Source organism: Ipomoea nil, unplaced genomic scaffold, assembly GCF_001879475.1.
Source record: "Ipomoea nil cultivar Tokyo-kokei standard unplaced genomic scaffold, Asagao_1.1 scaffold2735, whole genome shotgun sequence".
NCBI classification, from domain to species: Eukaryota; Viridiplantae; Streptophyta; class Magnoliopsida; order Solanales; family Convolvulaceae; genus Ipomoea; species Ipomoea nil.
Window position 1 is genome coordinate 70,920 of NW_017619163.1, and position 22,575 is coordinate 93,494.

Below are 22,575 nucleotides of genomic sequence, written 5' to 3' on the forward strand. Positions count from 1 at the left end.
TCCGGCTTAACTGAGAAGATTAAGTCGAAGTTAGCAGGCTGGAAAGACAAAACACTTTCGTTGGCAGGGAGACAGGTTATGGCGCAGTCAGTCCTATCTGCATTCCATATTTTGCTATGCAATCTGCTTTGCTGCCTTCGGGGATTATCTCATCAATTGAGCAGTTAATTAGAAGTTTTTTATGGGGTAGTAATGTAACACCCCACTTTTCTTAAACTTAATTAAAGTTCTAAAACCGAATTAAGATAACTAAGCAGCGGAAAAACAAACTTAATTAACAAACTTAGTGGGAATGTCACCGCCACAACCACCTTCCCACGGTGATTGCCCAGGCAAAGGGTAAAACTAAACATCAAGTCAAACTAACATCCAAAATTTACTACGTTAAAGTAACTTGGGGAAAAGTACCCCGGTGTCTATCACCAACAAAACATAAGGTGTCTACATCCATAATCTCAAAAATAACGATAAAAGATCAAAGAGTTTAGACAACATAGCAACTAACTACACTAGTCTAACTCGAGCACTCTCAAGAGTTGGGCCCACCTGAAAGGGGTTTTGCAAATAGACAAGTAGAAAACACCCGTTAGCACGAAGCTAAGTATAACTCCACTCAACCCTGTAAAATACTACAGTATATACTTTGAAAAACATTTGCTCACATACCAATTCAAGCAATCTCAATCACTTAAACAAACTTTAAGATAAACTACAAGCTTTCTATATGCTCGCACCCTATAATATCAACATGCATGCTTCATCAATAAAAAACTTATCAACATAATCATACTAACACATAATCAACATAGCAAAACTCAACTCTATAGAACAACTCCATAACTATCTCATGCTATCAAGCAATTTGAAATTATTCTCATGCTTTCAAGTTCTCATCAAGCAAACTTAGAGATATAAGACAGCGTGCACACCCCCTGACCAGGATTCCAAGCCTGGTGGGCAGTTTCCAACCTCGTAACGTGGGAATACACCGCGTTACATGTCATCAGATCGCAATGTCCGGTTATCCTCTCAGAAAGGACATAGTCGTAACGGGCCATCCAAGACCTCACTGATATAGATAATAAATATATATATCTCTCATGCACCAAGCTTATGCATGTCATATCTCAACAACTTCTCAATGCAACAAGATAATGACATACCACATGCTCATGAATTTTGGAAAATAATACTTAGGCTCACGTTGGCCATTTATGCACTTATAAAATATGATATGCTTGGAATCTAATTTACTGCACAACATACTTCAATTCTATATTACTGTGAATTTCTCAAAGAACACTTAATCATGCTTGAAATTCAAAACAACATGCTCTGTATAGTACACTTCATCAATTGAAATCTGACTATAATCTCCAAGAATCATAGAATACACTTTAGGCATACTCTTCTAACAAAACCTAAACAATTTGTGATCATGCTTCTCAATTTAACATGCAAATAGCATCATACAGATCACATAAGCAAAGCCAAGTCTGATGCTTCTCAAATAACATTACTGTAACACAATTGCTTCACAAAATCTATCACAAAATGCTCATTTCTAATCCAAACTCAACAAAATCAAAGTCCAAACGTGCGTCATGACGGCCCCAAGGTACTGAGCCATAAGCGCCCGTGACATCCGGTCCAAAACGACACGTAGCTGAGCCACAAGGGCCCGGCCACTGCACAGACAAAACCAAAGGAGCTTGCGGCGGGGCTAGAGGAGCCCCGCTGCCTGGGACCACCTCGGCAGCGGCCTAAGGTCACAGCCCTTGCCTTGGGCCGTCCCGTCACGGCTCTAGCCAGCGGCTCCCCTCATGGGCCGTAGGCTAGGCCCGTGACTTCTATCTGGTGCACACTGTATTGTGCACCAGAGGCTTCTTCTTCACGTGTATAGCAAATTCAGACAAAATTCCACTTCCAAAACATCACCAACACATTATACAACATCAACAAGTCATCTAATAGCTCAATCACACAATATTCCAACATTTCTACTCATTTATAACTACAAAGCAGTGACTTCACAGAGTCAATAAGAGATTGGGAATCCATGGGGTTATACCTTTAATCCGAGCTCCAAAGCAACGTATTCAATTATTGAGCTCACTCGATAGCCACTTTAACAAAGAACCTGCAGATCAACCGATCCTCCTTCGTAACTCATACTATTATGATTAACGATAATAGTATTAAACTATATCTTGTTATCTTTAATCCACTTAATCCCAGCTCAATCAAATCATAACCAACCATTATTAGACTGTATTATGGTCTTAATCCTCCCCAAAACAAGATACTAAAATTACAATGTTAATAGTAAGATTCAAACTTAGAACCTTCTTCATGCCTAATCAATTACTTAACCATTACACTATACTACCTCATTTAAATTATAGATACTACTGAAACTAGTTGGGTCTTAATCACCATTAATAGTTACGTATTATGACATTAATCATAAGTGCCATCATCCTCTACTTAACAATATTATTATATTATTATTTCCACGTCTCCAACATCCCATACACTGATCTTCATTAACAAGGCTTCCCTAATCACAACATCATCAACTCATAATCTTCAACAACTTATCTATACTCACAGCAACACCTTACTACCTCACCTTCCTCATTCATAAAACTCCAATAGCAAACAAGCTTTAATACAAGAAAAGGGCTTTACCCACGGATTTGATGTCCGCTGCCAGAAAAAGGAAGGTCTCCGCCACTCGCTGCTTCACCATATTTGCTCGTGCCTGACCGGAGAACACCAAGTCCATTGTTCCCCGCATCTGCTTACTCACCGGGAACTCCACCACTGCTACTATTGACGAGAAGAAGAGAGAAGGCGGAGGAAGCCGGTGGGGTTGTTAGTCTCCTGTTGCTAACGCCGATCCGCTCCACTTGGAGGTCGTCAGAGCTCGCCGGACCATCACCATGTCGCCGGTGGTCTACGCAAGGAAGAGAGGAGACGGAAGAAATGGGAAAGGGGCTATTTGGTTTCTGGTGATTCCCCCACAAAACAACATATATATAATATATATTAAAACCATTTTTTTTTTATTTAGGTAGGGTTTCTAAAAATGGTTTGGGTCATATTTGGAAGGTTGGGCCAAAATACTTTGGATTTAGATAATTTCTTTGGGCTCAAGAATAAACATAGAATAGAATTATGTTTGGGCTTCGAAACTTTGGACAAGAATAAATTACATATGGCTCAAAATAATTTATTCATCACGATTTCCTCGCAAATTTTTTTTATGGAATGAAAATTGGCTAATTTGAAATTTCTTAAAATCGGATTTATAAAATAATAATTTGGGTTGTCACATTCTACCCACCTTAAAAACAAGCTTCGTCCCCGAAGCTTAGACTGAAAAGAATTGAAGGGATTGGATAGAGTTTCTTTGGAAACACAACTTGAGACTTGTTATAAAAAGGCTTTAGGGCCAATGAATATGATAAGAAATGCAAGATTGCTCTTAGGGATGCTATTGATTAACAGCATGATCAAGATTTTTAAGATTACCACTTAGGAGACAACGTTGTCACCTTGAACAGAAACAATTTCAAAGGAAATCAAGAACGAGGTCTGAAAAGCCAGAAGGGATTTCTCAACGTAAGGGGTAAACTTTCCTATAATGAAGATTGAGGAATTCCATCTCAAAAGGGAACATAAGTTTGACTTGGAAGGGGTTTCTTCGGTTTCACGATTCGATCAAAACGATTGACGATTCGATAGCTCTCGTTCTTACTAATCTTCGTCATTGCCTTTCAGATGAATCTCTTATAAATATCATCTTAGTCTTTCAACATTTCAATCCCCTTATCAAAACTCAACTACTTCTTACCTCATTCTCATCATTAACTTTCCTTCTTTAAGCTTTCACACAACTTATCATTTTCAAGTTCACATCCTTTAACTCATCATTTCTTAATTATTTCAATTCTTAATTTCCCACTCTTCATAAGATCACACAACCTACTTACACCTTTTATTCTCATCTTCATATATCTCACAAGCCAAAAGTCATTGTCAATCGTCTTAGACTTCATTTCTTTCGGAGTTCACAACTCTTGTCTTATCCATTTACTATCTCTTCAAAGATTGAGGGAATCATCTTCACGTTTGTTCAATCCATCCTTACTTTTAACCTTCGGGTTTAATCTTTGAAATTCTCTTCACCATTGCTCTCATAAGCATCTACTTGGATGGGTTCGACTTCTTCTTGCATCAACATTTACACTTGTTTTTCTTCCACGATTGTGAATCCTTAACCCGCGGCCTTTAAGCTCTAATCACTTCCTTTTCTTCCTTTTGGTCTCTAGTTGCACGAAGATTCACTTCAACCTTTGGGGTTAGCTTATGTCTTGCAAACGATGTTGCACGCGTTATGATGACGATCGTCTCGAGCCAAGACTGTTACAACTGACTCCAAACCGCATGTGGAGTAGCCTTCTTCATCAGGTTCTTCGGTTGTCTTAGGTTCGTCTCGAGTGAAAATTGGCTAATTTGAAATTTATTATAACCGGATTTATAAAATAATAATTTGGGTTGTCACACGTAAGGATGAGGAAAGGAGGATATCCACCTTATCAAAGGGGATACGATCACAAGGTCTAAAGCATATGGTTGGTTGGGGATTCGGCAGCTCGAGCCAATGAACCGTGCCTTCTTAGCCATGCTTGGGTGGAGACTTCTACAAAACGAAGATCACCTCTGGGTTCATGTGTTCAAAGCTAAGTATGGCCTTCAATTGAATAATTGTATCCTGGTCCCCAAAAACCAATATGTCGAATGCTTATAAAGGCATCATCAAGGCGGTTCCTATCCTCAAAGAAAGCATGAGAAAATGTGTTAGGAATGGTAGAGACACACAGTTTTGGTTGCATACTTGGCTTGGAGATAGACCCCTGAAAGAACTAGCAATTGAAGATCCTCCGGCTTGCATAGAACAGTAGCCAGTTACTAGTCTTCTGAAAGAGGTTGGTGTTGGGAGCAGTTTAGTCATTGTCTGCCGGCCCAGTCCATCTCCAAACTTGCGACCTTCATTGTTATAGATGATGCTGAAGTAAATTATGGTATAAGCTGGGGGGAAAGAAGCCTCGGGTAGGTTTACAGTTAGTTCCGCATACAATATTGCGTCTGGGGATGTATCTGCTCCGGAAGCTACGAAATGGAACAGTGTTTAAAAACTTAAAGTTCCTAACCGCACTCGTTTGTTTATGTGGCTTTCACTCCATGACAAGGTTATGACTAACCAAAATAGAGCTAAGCGGGGCCTAACTGAGTATGATAGGTATTGGTGATGTCCCGAAGATCTGGATCACGTTATTTGCAGCTGTCCAGCAGCTTCAGAAGTCTGGGGTGCTATTTCTCCTTCCTCTTCTGCATAGGTCAGGTCACTCCCATTCTCTGCTTGGCTCGAGGATGGGATATCAAACAAAAGGGATGGCAGAAACCCGTCAAGTAGCAGTATCCAGTTTGCTATAACTGCTTGGTGGATTTGGAAATGGAGGAACGACGCCATCTTTAACTCCACGGTCAAGCCTCTTCAGTTTAAGATCGCTTGGATTAAGTCCCAGGTTGGGAAAGTCAGTGCCGCCTTTGCAAGAGCGAAAGGACCAAGGACATCATCAGAACTATACACATGGAAGAAACTGTGTTGGACTAAGCCCCAGGAAGGCTTCGTCAAAATAAATGTTGATGGTGCAGCCAAACAGAATGCAACGAAAGCAGGTGGTGGCGGGGTAATTCGTGACGAGTCTGGCAAGTGGGTTCATGGTTTTGTTTATAGCACCGGGAGTTGTTCGCCACATGTAGCTGAAGCGTGGGCATTACTGAAGGGAATTCAACTAGCAGCTCAACTGGGATTCAAGAAGGTGATATTCGAAAGTGATGCTACATACCGAGTTAGTTGATTACATGAATAGTAGCATTGCTCCGTCCTCTATAACGCATAATATCCTGGAGGCTTGCAAGAGAGAAACGGTCTTTCGAAGTCTAGCATTTGTTAACTATTGCCCGGGAACAAAACCAAATTGCCGATTTCCTTGCTAATTCTTCCTTTCGCTTCTCAAGAGGAATTCATATCCTCAGCAGCCCGCCTGAGGAACTCCTTGGCTTATTGGATGATGATTTGCTTGATTTTTCAATCTAGTGCAATGTATGTAATATGTGAATAAATAAATAAATACACACAAACGTAAGAATTCCATCGTGAGACACAATTGTAAATAATTAACTTATTTTTTAAAAATAATATATATTATAATTTCTTCTTGATTTGAGTTTCCATCTATTCAAGTTTTGATAGGACCAAAAACATAAGTTAGTAAAAAAAAAAAAAAAAAAAAAAGGAAACCTTTAGCCGACATGTAGTAAGCTGTGTTTTTCTATTTTGCCGCCGGTGACGTCCTTACTGTCCTAGGAATCTTTCCTATTTCGGACGAGTTTTAGGCATAAAGACAGCAAATATGTTGTTTCTATACTACTAAAAATCAATTAAAAAACTCAAAGCTCGGCGTTTTTTCAATCACCTATTTAATAAAATAATTAGTTTATCAGTAAATTTTGACTTATTTAACCATAATTAATTTTATTTTTTTTTTGTTGAATACCATTATTAATTATTTGACTTGGTTAAAAAAATCAATATAAGTGTTTGGTTAATTAGCATTTTGTAATTTCAAAATGTTAAAATTTAAAAAACTGCTCAAACCAACTTTTTCAATTAACTTTTTAGAAAAAGAAATTATTCCAAACAGCTATCAGCTAACAGCTAATTTACCCAACACTTTGGCCCTGTTTGGTAAAAAATTGGCCTATAGGCCAATTTTGGCTTATTTGACCACTATTATTTGTTTGATTTAGTTAAAATGTCAATATAAATGTTTGGTTAATTAGCTTTTTGCAACTCCAAAAGGCTAAAATTCAAAAATCTACTCCAAACAACTTTTTCAATTAGCTTTTTGAGAAAAGAAATTATACCAAACAGCTATCAGTTAACAGCTAATTTACCAAATACTTTTCTACAATCAGATAATGTTATCAACTATTTATACCCTCTAATTAACACAATCATCTAACAGCAAACAACTATCAGCTAACAACAATTTTACCAAACAGGACCTTTACTACAATCAACTAATGTTAGTTATACCTTCTAATTAACTCAATCAGCTAACAGCTGTCAGCTAACAGCCATTTACCAAACAGGGAATATGAAGTTAAATTTTACTAACATGATTCATACCAAATTTAAATTAGTTTCATAGTAATTAAGATATTGGATGTTGTATGTAAAATTAAATAATGGGAAAATGGCACTTTTTCCCCCTATGTTATATACTTATAGCACTTTTTCCCCCTCAATTATTTATGTAAGCACATTAGCCCCCTCAATTATTTTAAAAGTGGTGGTTTTCCCCCCTAATATATTAAATTGACATTTCTACCCTTAAAGTAAACATTTTATTTATTTTACTTCTCCAACAAATTATTGCGTATATGTAGCGATTACCACGGTTCGGTTCGAACTGAACCAGACACTATAGCAATCGAATTAAAAGTTTTCAGTTATGATTCAGATCTAGAACCCAATATTTGGATTTCAATTTATTAAATTTAAGAATAAAAAAAAAAACTGGATCATGAACCGGCAGTTCCGGATCCCGTTCGTGATTTTGAACCGTCTTTATTTTAAAATTTTATTTTTTATTTTAAAATAGTTTAAATTCAACAATAAATGTATTTTATTTTTTCAGTTCGGAACATGAACCGGCCATTCCAGTTCGCGATTTTAATAAACTCTAAATATCGCGTTTTGATTATAAATTGTAATTGGAATATTTTGGTTTGGTTACTATAGTATCTGGTTTGAACCAAATTATAGTAATAATTTATTGGAGAATAAAAATAAATGAAATATTTATTTTAAGGGTAAATATGTCCATTTAACATTTCAGGGGGAAAAAGAGCCACTTAAATAATTGAGGGGGAAAAAGTGCTATAAGTATATAACATAGGGGGAAAAAGTGCCATTTTCCCTTAAATAATTTTTAAAATTGATAACGTTGAGTAGATCACAGATTAAAATATAAATCATTTGGATTGGTTAGCATCTTTTAACTTAAAAATTATAAAATAAATAATACTGTAAACAATACTTTGAATGAGAAAAAAAAAAAAAAAAAAAAAACAAGTCAATCTGTTAGGACTCTTGTAATTTTAGTTGTAGTATAACTTTGCATTATTTATATAATTCTCATTGTATCCCAGACACGTTGAGTTAATCTGGAATACTAGTCTTAATCTGGTATCAGTCGCTTAGGTTTTCTTTTATATGACTACCTCCGACGGCTCTGTTCGTGTTTCTTCAAAGCGGACTGTCTCTGATGCGGTTGATGTTCATTCATCGTCTATAGCTATGAATTTGTTGTCTACTGCTCATCATTTTGTGAGTATCAAATTGATGAATAGTAATTTCTTGTTTTGGCGGATGCAAGTTGTTCCTTTTTTTACATGGACAAAATCTGTTAGGCTATGTGGATGGCTCCATTCCTTGCTCGTCGCCAACGCTTCCTCTTCCGACCAATGAAGCTTCTTCCCCTAATCCGGCATATGCTCTCTCGGTGCAACAAAACCAGACGTGTTTCTTCTTAGCTGACTGTCTCCGATGCAATTGCCGTTCATTCATCGTCTGTAGCTACGGATTTCTTGTCTACTGCTCATCATTTTGTGAGTATCAAATTCATGAATCGTAACTTCTTGTTTTGGCAGACGCAACTTGTTCATTTTTTACGTGGGCAAAATCTGTTAGGCTATGTGGATAGCTCCATTCCTTGCCCGTCTTCAACGCTTTTTCTTCGGGCTAATGAAGCTTCTTCCCCTAATCTGACATATGCTCTTTGGGTGCAACATAACAAGGCAATCATTTCCATGCTTATTTCCTCTCTTTCAGAGGAGAGTTAATCCACGAAATTTATTATTTTTGTACAATTGGGTCATTGTACTTAAAAATGTGCAATTAAATCATCAAACAAGGAAAATATGTGCAATTGGGTATTTTTTTCAATTTTTTTTGGTGAAATCAGATCATATTACTTACATGGTATGTACTAAGAGTTTCTTTCATTTGTAATACTAGTTGGGAGGAAATATTGAAATGTTTTTAACTCAAATTGCATTAAAGAAATCCAAAAAATGTCTCAATAATTACACATATTTTACTTGTTCGATGGTTCAATTGCACAATTTTTTAAGTTCAATGACCTAATTGCACAAAAACAATGCTTTTTTTTTTTTGGAAATAGAGAGGGATAAACCCGGTATAGAACTAATGATTTGCTCCGCGAGTGACCCTCGCCCCCACAGAATCCTCCCACATGACGTCTTCAACGATCAAGGGCATGTCAGTAAGGACTCGGACACCTAACTCATGGGTGGTGCCCATCGTGGCGAGACGATCAGCTACTCGGTTTTGCTCACGTCTAACATGTTTGAACTCTATGTTGTGGAACCTGCTCAGCTCATGCCCACACAGTCTGATGACATTACTCACTCCTCTTGCTTTGTACTCACTGCCGGACAAACGTTTTATAATGTCCAGCGAATCACTCTCGACGATGAGGTTCCTGGTACCCCATGCGGCCGCCAGGCGGAGTCCTTGTAGAACCGTCCATTCCATTATCGCTATTTGACACTTTCTCAAAAAATTAATATCAATTGGGATATTAAAAAATATATATATTCCATTATCGACGAACTTCCAAATCATTTTGAATATATTTTAGGAAAAATTTATATGGACTATTTCACAGATCCTTGTTCGTTAGACGGGTTGGGTTGTATACAACTAGGTGTATGTAAGTATTACAATTTCAGTTATAAGTATTACAATATTCAGCATCAGTAAGAATGATTTTATCATAAATAGTATCACAATTTCACATATAAATATTATAATGTCTAATTATAAGTTTTCAAGATTTGGTATTAAATATTATATAATAAGTATTATGATTTCTATCATAAATAACAAGTAATTATCCTCAATTTGACCCGTCTTACATATTAAAATTTATGAAACGGTCTCACATTAGTGTTGCTCTTTTAAGAATAAGAATATCCTAAACAAACAACCCCAAAACAAAATCTTAGGGGGGTGTATTCAATCATGACTTTCATAAACTATTAAAGACTTCTATGAATTTTAAAAGCTTTGGGATATTCAATTCAAATTTTTAGGGAGTCTTTAAAAGTCAGACGGTATTCAATCAGGATTTTTAAAGAGTCTTTAAAAGTCATGTGGTATTCGATTAAGACTTTTAAAGAGTCTTTAAAAGTCATGTGGTATTCAAAAAGTTATGAATTTGGGTATACTTGTTAATTTTAAGACTTTTGTAAACTTTTCATTCTCGAATATAAATAGTTAAAATCCAACCCTCAAATCCAAGATTTTAAAAATTTCTTTCTACCAACTCTTAAGAATTTCTCTCTCTATTTAAATCTATTTTTTCTTCCTATTTAAACTTTGTAAACCTTATACTTAAATTCAATAAATTATTCTTTTCATTATCCTATATGTAATATGTTAAAATGGTTTCAAAATTAGTGAGATACATCTATAAATAATTAAAGACGTAAAAGAAACAACACATATTTTTTTTTTTACTTTTTCATATATTTAATATTTTTCGTAAAAAAAAAAAAAATTCTCAAACGTTTCTTGATGACAAACTGGATTTTAAAAAAAAAAAAAGTTTGTTTTACATTTCTTTAATTTAGGAAACGAAAATGAAGAACAAAAAACTTCAAAAAATATAAAATAGAAAATTCAGCGCCACGAACAGTAGCACCGTGTTTTTGTTCGCATTCTCAAATTGCTATTGCAAATAGTTGTCCTTTGCTTGATGCCTAGCAGTATATATATATATATATATATATATATATATATATATATATATATATAGGGATGCATTCAGGTGCGAATAAGTGCCCAGGAAGGAATATGCGAATGAATCAGCGCGCGACACGTGTCCAGATCTAATAGCTTAAAAAAATGCGGTGGCATTTTCGTAAATAATTGAACATCAAAGTGCAAGTAAAATCACTTAAAAGTGCACCTACTTTCACCTATAAGTGCATGTAATTTTGTCTTGTTAGCATTCACTTCCCGCAAACATTCATGCACTTGGGTGTGCTTATAACTATAGGTGCAACTATTTATAACTATAGGTGCAACTACTTATAACTATAGGTGCACCTACTTTCACCTATAAGTGCATGCAATTTTGCCTTGTTAACATTCATTGATCTGAGTTTAGCGGGTAGTAATACCCCTGAAAACCACCCGCAAACATTCATGCACCTAGGTGCAACTACTTATAACTATATGTGCAACTACTTAGAACTATAGGTGCAACTACTTATAACTATAGGTACACTTAGTATTGATACTCTGTGTAAATTTTTACTTGCACCTATAATACATTTAACTTGCACTTCGATGTTCAATTATTTACGAAAATGCCACCGCACTTTTTTTTTTTTAAAAAAAAACAGTGTTTCTCATCCATTAGATCTGGACACGTGGACGGACAGAATACATTCCTATTTCGCTCCTGGGCGAAGCATTCGCACCTGAGTGCGATTATATATATATATATATATATATATATATATATATATATATATATATATATATTATTTTTATTTTTTATTTATGCAACTTGTAATTATATTTTTAAATATTTTATTTGAACAATTCAATTACTACAAATTTTAGTGTTCAATATTGTTATAAATTTCTTATGAAATAGTTTTTTATGCTTATTAATACTATATAAGTAATTAGCATATAAGTCTCACTATACTATAGATAAAAATAATAATGTTGATGTGGTGAAGAACTATATAATAAGAAGAATTTTATGATATATTATAACATGTTTTGTAAGAAAATTATAAATGATAAGAATCGAAATCATTGAAAGTTTGTAAGGATGTATTCAATTTAGAATTTCAATGACTTTTGTAGACTTTTTAAAATGAAAAAGTTGATAAAAGTTTGTGAATATTATTTAGGAATAAGGCTCAAATTAGCCATCGAACGTAACTCAAAAATGCAATTGGGCCACTCAACTAAAAAAAAAAAGTGAAATTAGACCATTCAACGTTGGAAACCATGCAGTTTGTCCCAAGTAACCTGTCATTGCAGGTTACCAACAGGTAATTAATTAAAAATTTAAAAAGAAAAAAGTTTCGAATCGTGGAGAGAGAGAGAGGTCACCTTCAACTCACCATTTCTCCTCCAAACCTTCAGCTAGCTTTGTTCATCCCTTTCTCCTTCAAATCCCAGCCGAAGTCGCATCTCACTCGCCTCTCTGATCCCTTTTTATCTCTCGACCAGCAACAAGGAGATTTCAGCGGCAGTGGATGGCGACCCTACTTTCCCGGTGAGCATCAGCAACTATGGCACAAGGTAGCAGATCTGGCGACATCCAATTTCTCCTTCCGGCGATGGACAACGGGCAGACGGCGGTGGTGACGGAGATATAAGCAGCGTTTGTGAGCTCTATTTGTGGCGCCTTCTTAGTCTCTGGTGTGCAGCGGCAGCGTTCCGGCGATGTGGGGTCTTCACTAGTGTAATGGTTCTGGTGGCGATGGCGGCGAGCTGCTCTCCCTCTTCCCTCGGCAACCCCTGTTTCCGACGAGACAGAGTAGGTGGCAGTGGATGGCGAGTTTTTCCAGCAAAGAGAGGTAGTGCGCAGTAGCGGCAGTCCGGCGGTGGCTGGTTTCAGTGAGACGAAGCTATTCCTCTCTTCAGCCGTTAATTAAGACCACAGCCGACGCTGCCGCCCTTCCTCCGCCGAAGTTGTCATCCGACACCACCACCGGCGCTGCATCCATTTTTTTTCCTTTTGTTTTAAATTTTTTAATTAATTACTTGTTGGTAACCTGCTAATGTAGGTCACTTGGGACAAATTGCATGGTTTTACAACGTTGAATGGTCTAATTGCACTTTTTTAAGTTGAGTGGCCAAATTGCATTTTCGCGTTACGTTCGATGGCTAATTTGAGACTTATTCCTATTTTTTATATAGACTTTTATAGTCTTGCAAAGTTTTAAAAAGTCTTGAATGATTCTATAAAAGTCAATAAAAATTTATTAAAATCTATCATTTTAAAAGTCTACAAAAGTCATAATTGAATACACCTCACTTAATGTTGTTAAAACTATATTATTGTGTTATATATTAGAACTGTATTTCTTTTTTTGGTTCTATACTTGTATTTATGTTCCGTATAGTTCTTTGTTAATGATTATTCTAGACTTTCACTTTTCATCCATGGAAGTGAACAATTGTTCCAATTCAAACCCATTAACCTATAAAGGTTTAACAAAATAATACTATATGTATCTATGAATAAAAATACTTCCTGACAGTGTATTATATTTGATTAATTATACAACTAACTAAAAAATCTCTTGATTTGATAATTGATGAATTTAATTACTCGGGATGGACCCGAATTACTAAATCCGATAAATAATAGATAGGAAAAGGCAATGAATATGTGTCGCGGGGACAACTTTCATATTGATAATCTTTCGTAGGAGAATTACAAGGAATATTTGATATTTAGACAAGGTAGTAGATGTCCTCAACAAGACAATGATCCCCATTTTTATACTAGCTAACCTCCCAACCGCCCACCCTATTCTCGTGGGGCGGTTGGATCGCGGTTTGACCGAGTCCACGCGAGGACCCGGGGCAGCCTTGTGCCCTGGGGTCGAGGTAGGCCCCAGCCGTGGCCGACGGGTCGAAGTAGACCCCTGCCGAGGTCGACCTTGGCCGGGCCGCGGGAGTCCCCTAGCCGAGGCCTTAGTCGGCCCATGCTGGGGCCGCACTTGGGCCCTTGCACCACGCCTTCCGGGTCGACCTTGGCCGGGCCGCGGGAGTACCCTACCCGAGTCCTTAGTCGGCCCGTGCCGGGGTCGCCCTTGGCCCCTTGCACCACGCTTTCCCAGGTCGGTTTTCCCCGAGCCCGTTCCTAATATATCCATCATCAGTCCCCCACTCTCCGAGTTGCGAGTCGTCGTCAACGAAGGAGAGTAGCCCGAGTCGAAGGTCGGCCCCTCCCAAGGCCGACCCCAACTGGGGTCGCCAAAGTCGCTTCACATTGCGCCGCGACCACCTCGGGGCCCTTTGCCCCTTGCACCACGCCTTCCCGGGTCGGTTTGCCCCGAGCCCATTCCTAATATATCCATCATCAGTCCCCCAATCTCCGATTTGCGAGTCGTCGTCGACGAAGGAGAGTAGCCCGAGTCAAAGGTCGACCCCAATCCCAAAGGTAGACGTCCGCCCCGCCTCCTTCCTCTTTGGCCGACTTTGATGTGTTTCCATCGCGATCGGGACTTCTTCTCTACAAGAATACTTATAAGTCTTGGACTCCTCGGCATTGTGTATAGGACTTTGATTTCTGAGTTCACTTTACTTCTTTCGTGCGCTTCCCTTGATGTGTCCTCCTCTTCGGCGAGCTCATGAGGTAGCCGTCCTCCTCTTGGGCGAGCTCATGAGGTAGCCGTCCTCCTCTTGGGCGAGCTCACGAGGTGGCCTCCTTGATGCGTCCTCCTCTTGGGCGAGCTCATGAGGTAGCCGTTCTCCTCTTGGGCGAGCTCATGAGGTGGCCTCCTTGATGCGTCCTCATCTTGGGCGAGCTCATGAGGTAGCCGTCCTCCTCTTGGGCGAGCTCATGAGGTGGCCTCCTTGATGCGTCCTCCTTTTGGGCGAGTTCATGAGGTATTTGTCTTCCTCTTGGGCGAACTCATGAGGTGGCCTCCTTGATGCATCCTCCTCTTGGGCGAGCTCATGAGGTGGCCTCCTTGATGCGTCCTCCTCTTGGGCGAGCTCATGAGGTGGCCTCCTTGATGCGTCCTCCTCTTGGGCGAGCTCATGAGGTAGCCGTCCTCCTCTTGGGCGAGCTCATGAGGTGGCCTCTTTGATGCGTCCTCATCTTAGGCGAGCTCATGAGGTAGCCGTCCTCTTCATGAGGGAGCTCATGAGGTGGCGTCATTGATGCGTCCTCCTCTTAGGCGAGCTCATGAGGTAGTCGTCCTCCTCTTGGGCGAGCTCATGAGGTGGCCTCCTTGATGCGTCCTACTCTTGGGCGAGCTCATGAGGTAGCCCCCTTGATGCGTCCTCCTCTTGGGCGAGCTCATGAGGTAGCCGTTCTCCTCTTAGGCGAGCTCATGAGATGGCCTCCTTGATGCGTCCTCATCTTGGGTGAGCTCATGAGGTAGCCGTCCTCCTCTTGGGCGAGCTCATGAAGTGGCCTCCTTGATGCGTCCTCCTCTTGGGCGAGCTAATGAGGTAGCCGTCCTCCTCTTGGGCGAGCTTATGAGGTGGCCTCTTTGATGCGTCCTCCTCTTAGGCGAGCTCATGAGGTAGCCGTCCTCCTCTTGGGCGAGCTCATGAGGTGGCCTCCTTGATGCGTCCTCCTCTTGGGCGAGCTCATGAGGTAGCCGTCCTCCTCTTGGGCGAGCTCATGAGGTGGCCTCCTGGATGCGTCCTACTCTTGGGCGAGCTCATGAGGTAGCCCCCTTGATGCGTCCTCCTCTTGGGCGAGCTCATGAGGTAGCCCCCTTGATGTATCCCCCTCATGGGTGAGCCCATGAGGTAGCCCCCTTGATGCGTCCTCCTCTTGGGCGAGCTCATGAGGTAGCCGTCCTCTTCTTAGGCGAGCTCATGAGGTAGCCGTCCTCTTCTTGGGTGACCCAGAGTTTGGGCTCTACTTAGAGGTTAAACCTCTTGCCATGGACTAGCTTTAGTAGATTTTTTTTTTTTTTTTTTGGGTCGGCATAGTTGTTTGGTTAAGGGCACCCCTTGGTCCAAGAACTCTTCCGTCGGGTGGCGAACGAGGTCGGGCCTCGTACCCACTTAGGGTAGCCCGTCGGCCCCAAGTCACCGGACTTGGCCCGTTAAGATCTTCCGTTGGGGTTGGTGTAACACCCCAGATTTTCAGGACATTTAAAACTTATAAAATAAAGGTGAGATCTCATTAAATCCCAAAACATAACACAAGTGTATGGGGTGCTATGCCACACCTGAGCTAGAGAACTCAGGTGCACAGGCTAACTAACTAATATCCTCCAATAGTATCAATACTAAATCATGGCACGCAGGCCGAAGGGGAAAAACTATCTAAGCTACGTCCAAGCTTCTAGCGCGCTCCAGTGATCTACTCGTCTGTGCCTGAAAGCCAAATATATCTGTTCAGCGAGAGATGCTGGTAACCCACTCCAACGCGTTGAAATACAATACATATAGATATATATATATATATATATATATATAGATATATGAAAAGTCATTTTGAACATGAGGATATCTCCTACGAACTCTAGCTTTCAAAACAGGGATAGACTCAACAGGTAGGGCTAAGCACAGATAGCAGTTATACCGAACATATACAGTTTACAACAGGCAAGACAGATAAGATAAGCACAACTAATAATCATAACCCAACATAAACAATCCCCCGCATAAATCCCAAAGTCACATCCCCCAATATACTCATAAACACAACTCGTCCATATCGCATCACATAACACACTTTGTTGGCGCCACAGGACCAATCGCATGCCCATACATGAGGGTCAGCGCATATAGCTCTGACACGGCCCCGTAGCACCCTGCCCCGTCTAACATTACGGAGGAGTCGATCGCAACCGACTAATGAACCGCAGTTCTATATAATATTTATATACCTGACCGGTCTTTACCAGCCTGGTTAACAGTTGGGATGGTTCTCAACCCATTCAACTGCCCGTATAGTGGACCTTTGTCCTGAATAATATTTATATACCTGATCGGTCTTTACCGGCCTGGTTAACAACCGGTATGGTTCTCAGCCCATCCGACTGCCCGTATAGTGGAACTTAGTCCTATATAATATTTATATACCTGACCGGTCTCTACCAGCCTGGTTAACAGCCGGTACGGTTCTCAGCCCACCCGACTGGCCATATAGCCCGATTGATCTCAACCAAATCGGGGTAACATGCACACATAACACGTAGCAAGCACATGCAACCCACATTAACACATTGGGAAGGGGAGGAAACGTATAACAAAACCTATGCGTGATCCTTCACGTGCTAAGAATGGTCCTATGGGGTTCATACTCCTTTCACCTAGGTCAGCGGGATACCAATTCAACTAGCATGCAATATATAAGACTCATACAACCTACGAACGGTACCCGAAATATCAAACTAGACATAGGCACGACAGACGGAGTCCGTTGGGACACCACGGGGGTCGGGGAAACATCGAACGGGGAAGTCGGGGTCCCAAATGTGGGAATGTCCAGCGGGTAGCCGGTAGGTGGGGGGCCACCCGCCGGTAACACTGTTCTGGGCAGCGGGTCGCCGGCGGGCAGCTGCCCGCCCGCCGGCTGCCCGCTGCCGGAACTACCCCTTTTTTTACCGCGGGTAGGTGGCGGGTCCCCTACCCCCACCTACCCCCCACTGACTCATTAACACCATAAACGCCCCGGGAACCTTTGTGGGACCCGAGACCATGCTTAGACACTTTCAAACGCAATTGATAACACACGTAGACAATTAATGGATCAAAATCAGGAAGAAAACGGCACATAACCTATCATGCTTTTCTAAACATAATAAACACCCAATCATGTGAATTCCCACCCAATATATCAAGAATAATCCCATACGATACCACCTAGGGTTCTAATCACTTTTAATGCCATCAAGAATACGATTCGTCTTCTAATTACAAGATTTGGTACAAATAACACATAAGCATCAAGAACGCCATACAATTATCGAGAACAACATATAATCATCAAGAACTCTACGTAATCGTTAAGAACACCATAATTATCAAGAATTTTCCGATATCAAGATCACCCATGGAATTATCCCATCAATCATCAATAATAGCATCACAAATCATCAATACACAATAATATGGGGAAATCCTACGGGGGAAATTATAGCTATGAAAATAGGTTTTGTTGAGACATGGGTTACCTCTTAGCCTTAATTAATTCCTTGGCTATGAAGGGTCTTTCCTTAAGCTTTCTTGCTTTCTTGATTTCTTCTAAGGGAATTCTTGGAGCTCTTTGGGTGGTGAGACGTTTTATTGTGGTGGGGGATTCTAGGTGCCTCTTAAGTCCCCTATTTATATATTTAGGAGTCCTAGTTAGGAACTAATATTATGGGCTTGCTAATTCTATTCCTTTTGGGACTAAGGATTGGGTTTAGGGATAAGGGTCCATGGTCCATAGTGGACCATATTAATTAATTAAAGAGAATCCTAATCATAATCTGAATAGTAAAAGGCCTACTCCCTTTATTCCTAATAGGCCTAAGACTCTCATTTAGGCAAGGGTCCACGGTTCATGGTAGACCACATTAATTAATTAAAGGGAAACCTAACCGAATTAAATCATATTTAATTATTATTAACGGGATTAATTAAATAATTAATCCGGGATTGAAGGCCGTAACACGGGGTGTTACAGTTGGTACGCGAGGTCGGGCCTCGTGCCCCTTAGCGTAAGCCCGTCGGCTCCAAATCACCGGACTTGGGCTGTTAAGCTCTTCCGTCGGGGTTGGTACGTGAGGTCGGGCCTCGTGCCCCCCTTAGGGTAAGCCCGTCGGCCCCAAGTCACCGGACTTGGGCCGTTAAGCTCTTCCGTCGGGGTTGGTACGCGAGGTCAGGCCTCGTGCCCCGTTAGGGTAAGCCCGTCGGCCCCAAGTCACTGGACATGTGCCGTTAAGCTCTTCCGTCGGGGTTGGTACGCGAGGTCAGGCCTCGTGCCCCCTTAGGGTAGTCAACCAAACAAATATCTCAATTAATAGATCTAACGGATTGAGTCTTAAATATTAGCATTATGAAGAATTAGACCGGTGAGACATCGCCAAGAAATTCACTCCTCCGACCCGGCCACTTACATTAAAGATCAGAGGATAGAGTATGCCAATTTACGCATGTTATGCTTTAAGGCTAGATCACTATCATAGATGTCTCAACAACTGGCGATATTTATCTTGTAGAACTTGTCTCATCAATTCCACTTGTTACTTGTTATCATGACATGATAACAATATTTAGTGTAAATAAAACTGCCCTCTTGCATATAAAATCATCTCTTGTAGGGTGTTTGGTTGGGATGATAAAATTAGAATGTAAAAATTGTAATTTCATGTGAAAAGAATAAGGTAGAATAAAATAGGAATTCAAGTTACATTATTTTTTGATAGGATGAATTGAAGTTATAAGAATCACTACTTTTTTTTTTTGAAAAATCAACCTGTCGATTGTATTAATTGATGAAAGCAATAATAGCGTCAGGAGGGATAGAATCCCAATACATAGAATGTTCCTGAGTAAAAGCTAACGAAGCTAAAGTATGAGCATGTAAATTAATCTGTCTAGGCACATAGCTTATCGAAATAAAATTAAATAAAGACATCATTGTCTTGCACTGGTCTATTATTAACCCAGCATACGAGTGAATGGGTGTAACTTGGTGATGTATGGTGGATCGCAGAACCATACAATCCGTGAGGAGATTGGCCAAATTAATGCTCCTTTAAACTAACCAGGACAATGCCTCTTTAAAAGCCATAGCCTCCGCCATGAGTGGTGAGAAACAAACGGGTGATCTGCCATTCTTAGCTGCCACAAACGAGCCCCCGGGCTCTAATAACACAATTCCATACATAGCCTCCCCGGTTTCCTGCCGATACCCCGCATCTATATGCATCGCATGTGATTGTTGGACAACACTGGTTCGGCATGTGGCTGTACATCTTCTCGCAGACAATTAATGGATCAAAATCAGGAAGCAAACGGCACATAACCTATCATGCTTTTCTAAACATAATAAACACCCAATCATGCGAATTCCCACCCAATATATCAAGAATAATCCCATACGATACCACCTAGGGTTCTAATCACTTTTACGCCATCAAGAATACGATTCGTCTTCTAATTACAAGATTCGGTACAAATAACACATAAACATCAAGAACGCCATACAATTATCGAGAACAACATATAATCATCAAGAACTCTACGTAATCGTTAAGAACACCATAATTATCAAGAATCTCCCGATATCAAGATCACCCATGGAATTATCCCATCAATCATCAATAATAGCATCACAAATCATCAATACACAATAATATGGGGAAATCCTACGGGGGAAATTATAGCTATGAAAATAGGTTTTGTTGAGACATGGGTTACCTCTTAGCCTTAATTAATTCTTTGGCTATGAAGGGTCTTTCTTTAAGCTTTCTTACTTTCTTGATTTCTTCTAAGGGAATTCTTGGAGCTCTTTGGGTGGTGAGACGTTTTATTGTGGTGGGGGATTCTAGGTGCCTCTTAAGTCCCCTATTTATATATTTAGGAGTCCTAGTTAGGAACTAATATTATGGGCTTGCTAATTCTATTCCTTTTGGGACTAAGGATTGGGTTTAGGGATAAGGGTCCATGGTCCATAGTGGACCATATTAATTAATTAAAGAGAATCCTAATCATAATCTGAATAGTAAAAGGCCTACTCCCTTTATTCCTAATAGGCCTAAGACTCTCATTTAGGCAAGGGTCCACGGTTCATGGTGGACCACATTAATTAATTAAAGGGAAACCTAACCGAATTAAATCATATTTAATTATTATTAACGGGATTAATTAAATAATTAATTCGGGATTGAAGGCCGTAACACGGGGTGTTACACTCTTCCCCCCTTACGAGAAGCTTCGTCCCCGAAGCTTAGAAATCATTGCGGGGGTAACAAGTCAAAGGTAGTACGGTGGTCCTATAGAGAAAGTATTCTGCGGGGAAACTGTATAATTGTATGTCTATGTGTGCTGGGTTTTTGGGAACGATTAGGTTTAAAGGGTTAAGAGAGTGGGTTTCAAACCTAAGGACAAAGTGAATTTAGGAATTAGGATCAAAGTTTTCAAGGTTGCAACTTAGGGTGTGAGGTTGCCACCTTGTATGGAATCGTTAAAATAGGGAATCAAGAATGTGGTTTGAAGGGTAGAAAGGGTTTTGAAATAAGGAGGGGGGCCGATTTCCCGAGGGAGGGAAAGGAATTCGGCTAGAATGGGTTAAGGGTTCTCGATTTTAAGTGACTATTCTGGTTTGATGCTTTGATCCCGACGTATTGACGAACTGTTGATCCTTCTTCCTTGGTGTTGGCACTTGCTTGACTTTAAGATCCTTTTTAGACCTTGCTTCCCAGGCTAAAGTTTCATCCCTCTCTCCTATCTTGAGGGAATCTCCCGTGACGATTTAACACTTACTTCGTTAATGCGTCCAAGGTCTTGACCAAGTTTGGTCAACCAAGCCGATCTCTTAGGGCGCACTTCCCAAATTCTTCCCAAAGTCTCTTGGGAGTCGATAAGCTTTGGGTTGACTTTTTCTTATTGAATTTCATCTCTTCTTTAGTGAGTGAAATTCTTAGTAAGACTTCATGTCTTCTCCGAGGTTCGGCTTGTTGTGCCCTTTTGCGTTACTTTTAATGATGAAGGTGTCCTTGCATGCTCTTTTTCTTCTTGAAGCGCAGTTGGTTACCTAATCTCGTTGTGGAATGACTCGGTGAGTTTACGAGTCATCTCATTTCCTTGTGGGTCCTTAATGACCCTTGAGATCTTGGCACAAATGTGCTCTTTACTTTTTGCCTAGCACCACGGGCTACGTCGTTCTTGATTCCATACAACTTGTAAGGAGTCCTCTGATTTGCTTGAACGATATCCATGGTTTGGAGGAGTCCCGATCCATCCTTAGCATTTTGACTTTTAAGGCCTTTGTGAGTCCTTAGCACGAGTTCCCAACTCGTCTCCTTGGTCTGCACAATCCTTTATGCCAATCATCCCTAGTCGGTTGCATCGTAGAATCCAACTTCAACTCCACGTGTAATGCAATTGGTTGTGCTTTTCCGACGGTGTCTTGCGTGTCAAGGTCTTTTACTGATGACACCATGTTTGGGTGACCCATGGTTCCTTACCCAAGACTCGCGTTCATCAATCGAGGCACACAAGTGCGCCACGAATCAATAAAACGAGGGGTTAAGAAATCAACACATTGTACCAGTGGGCGCGAGGTGGGCGGTCATCCGCCTGCCAAGCTCCTGTCAGGGACCCGTCAAGGTCCCGCCAAGGTCCCGTCCAGGACCCGTTAGGGTCCCATCAAGGTCCCGTTGGGGACCCGCGGGAAGGTGACTAGGAAGAGTGAATTTCTTCGGGAAAAATCCCAAGAATGCACCGATTCAAGTCCCGACAAGCCCCATGCCCATGTGCACAATAAAAAGGTACTTGAATACATAGGATGACCCATCGTATAGTTTTATTGATCCTTAAGTACGAGTTATAGATGAGTCAAGACTCTCGCATGTTCTTTCCGTTCAGTAGGTCGGGTCCGGTTTCCAATTAGCAACCTCGTCACCTTCACCGGGAAGTTGGTTATAAGCCAACTTTGTCTTTTCCTTGCTTGATTGATGACAAGCCTT

At 40.4% G+C, this 22,575-nt stretch overlaps 1 protein-coding gene and 1 long non-coding RNA gene across 2 annotated transcripts; both read right to left on the reverse strand.

Moving 5' to 3' along the window:
- Positions 1-254: 254 nt before the first annotated feature.
- On the reverse strand, positions 255-2,996 carry LOC109156552. The gene is made up of 3 exons (XR_002050045.1): positions 2,692-2,996; positions 2,072-2,140; positions 255-546 (listed from the first exon to the last, which is right to left on the reverse strand). It is a non-coding gene; the product is annotated as an uncharacterized LOC109156552 (long non-coding RNA).
- A 6,350-nt stretch (positions 2,997-9,346) lies between these two features.
- On the reverse strand, positions 9,347-9,697 carry LOC109156507. Its single transcript, XM_019304360.1, has one exon. It carries the CDS (start codon positions 9,695-9,697, stop codon positions 9,347-9,349), a length of 351 nt encoding a protein of 116 aa, XP_019159905.1.
- Positions 9,698-22,575: the final 12,878 nt, after the last annotated feature.

Bases quoted from the DNA above. Each gene is read 5' to 3' on its own strand.
- LOC109156507 (XM_019304360.1), bottom strand. From the start codon at position 9,697: ATGGAATGGACGGTTCTACAAGGACTCCGCCTGGCGGCCGCATGGGGT.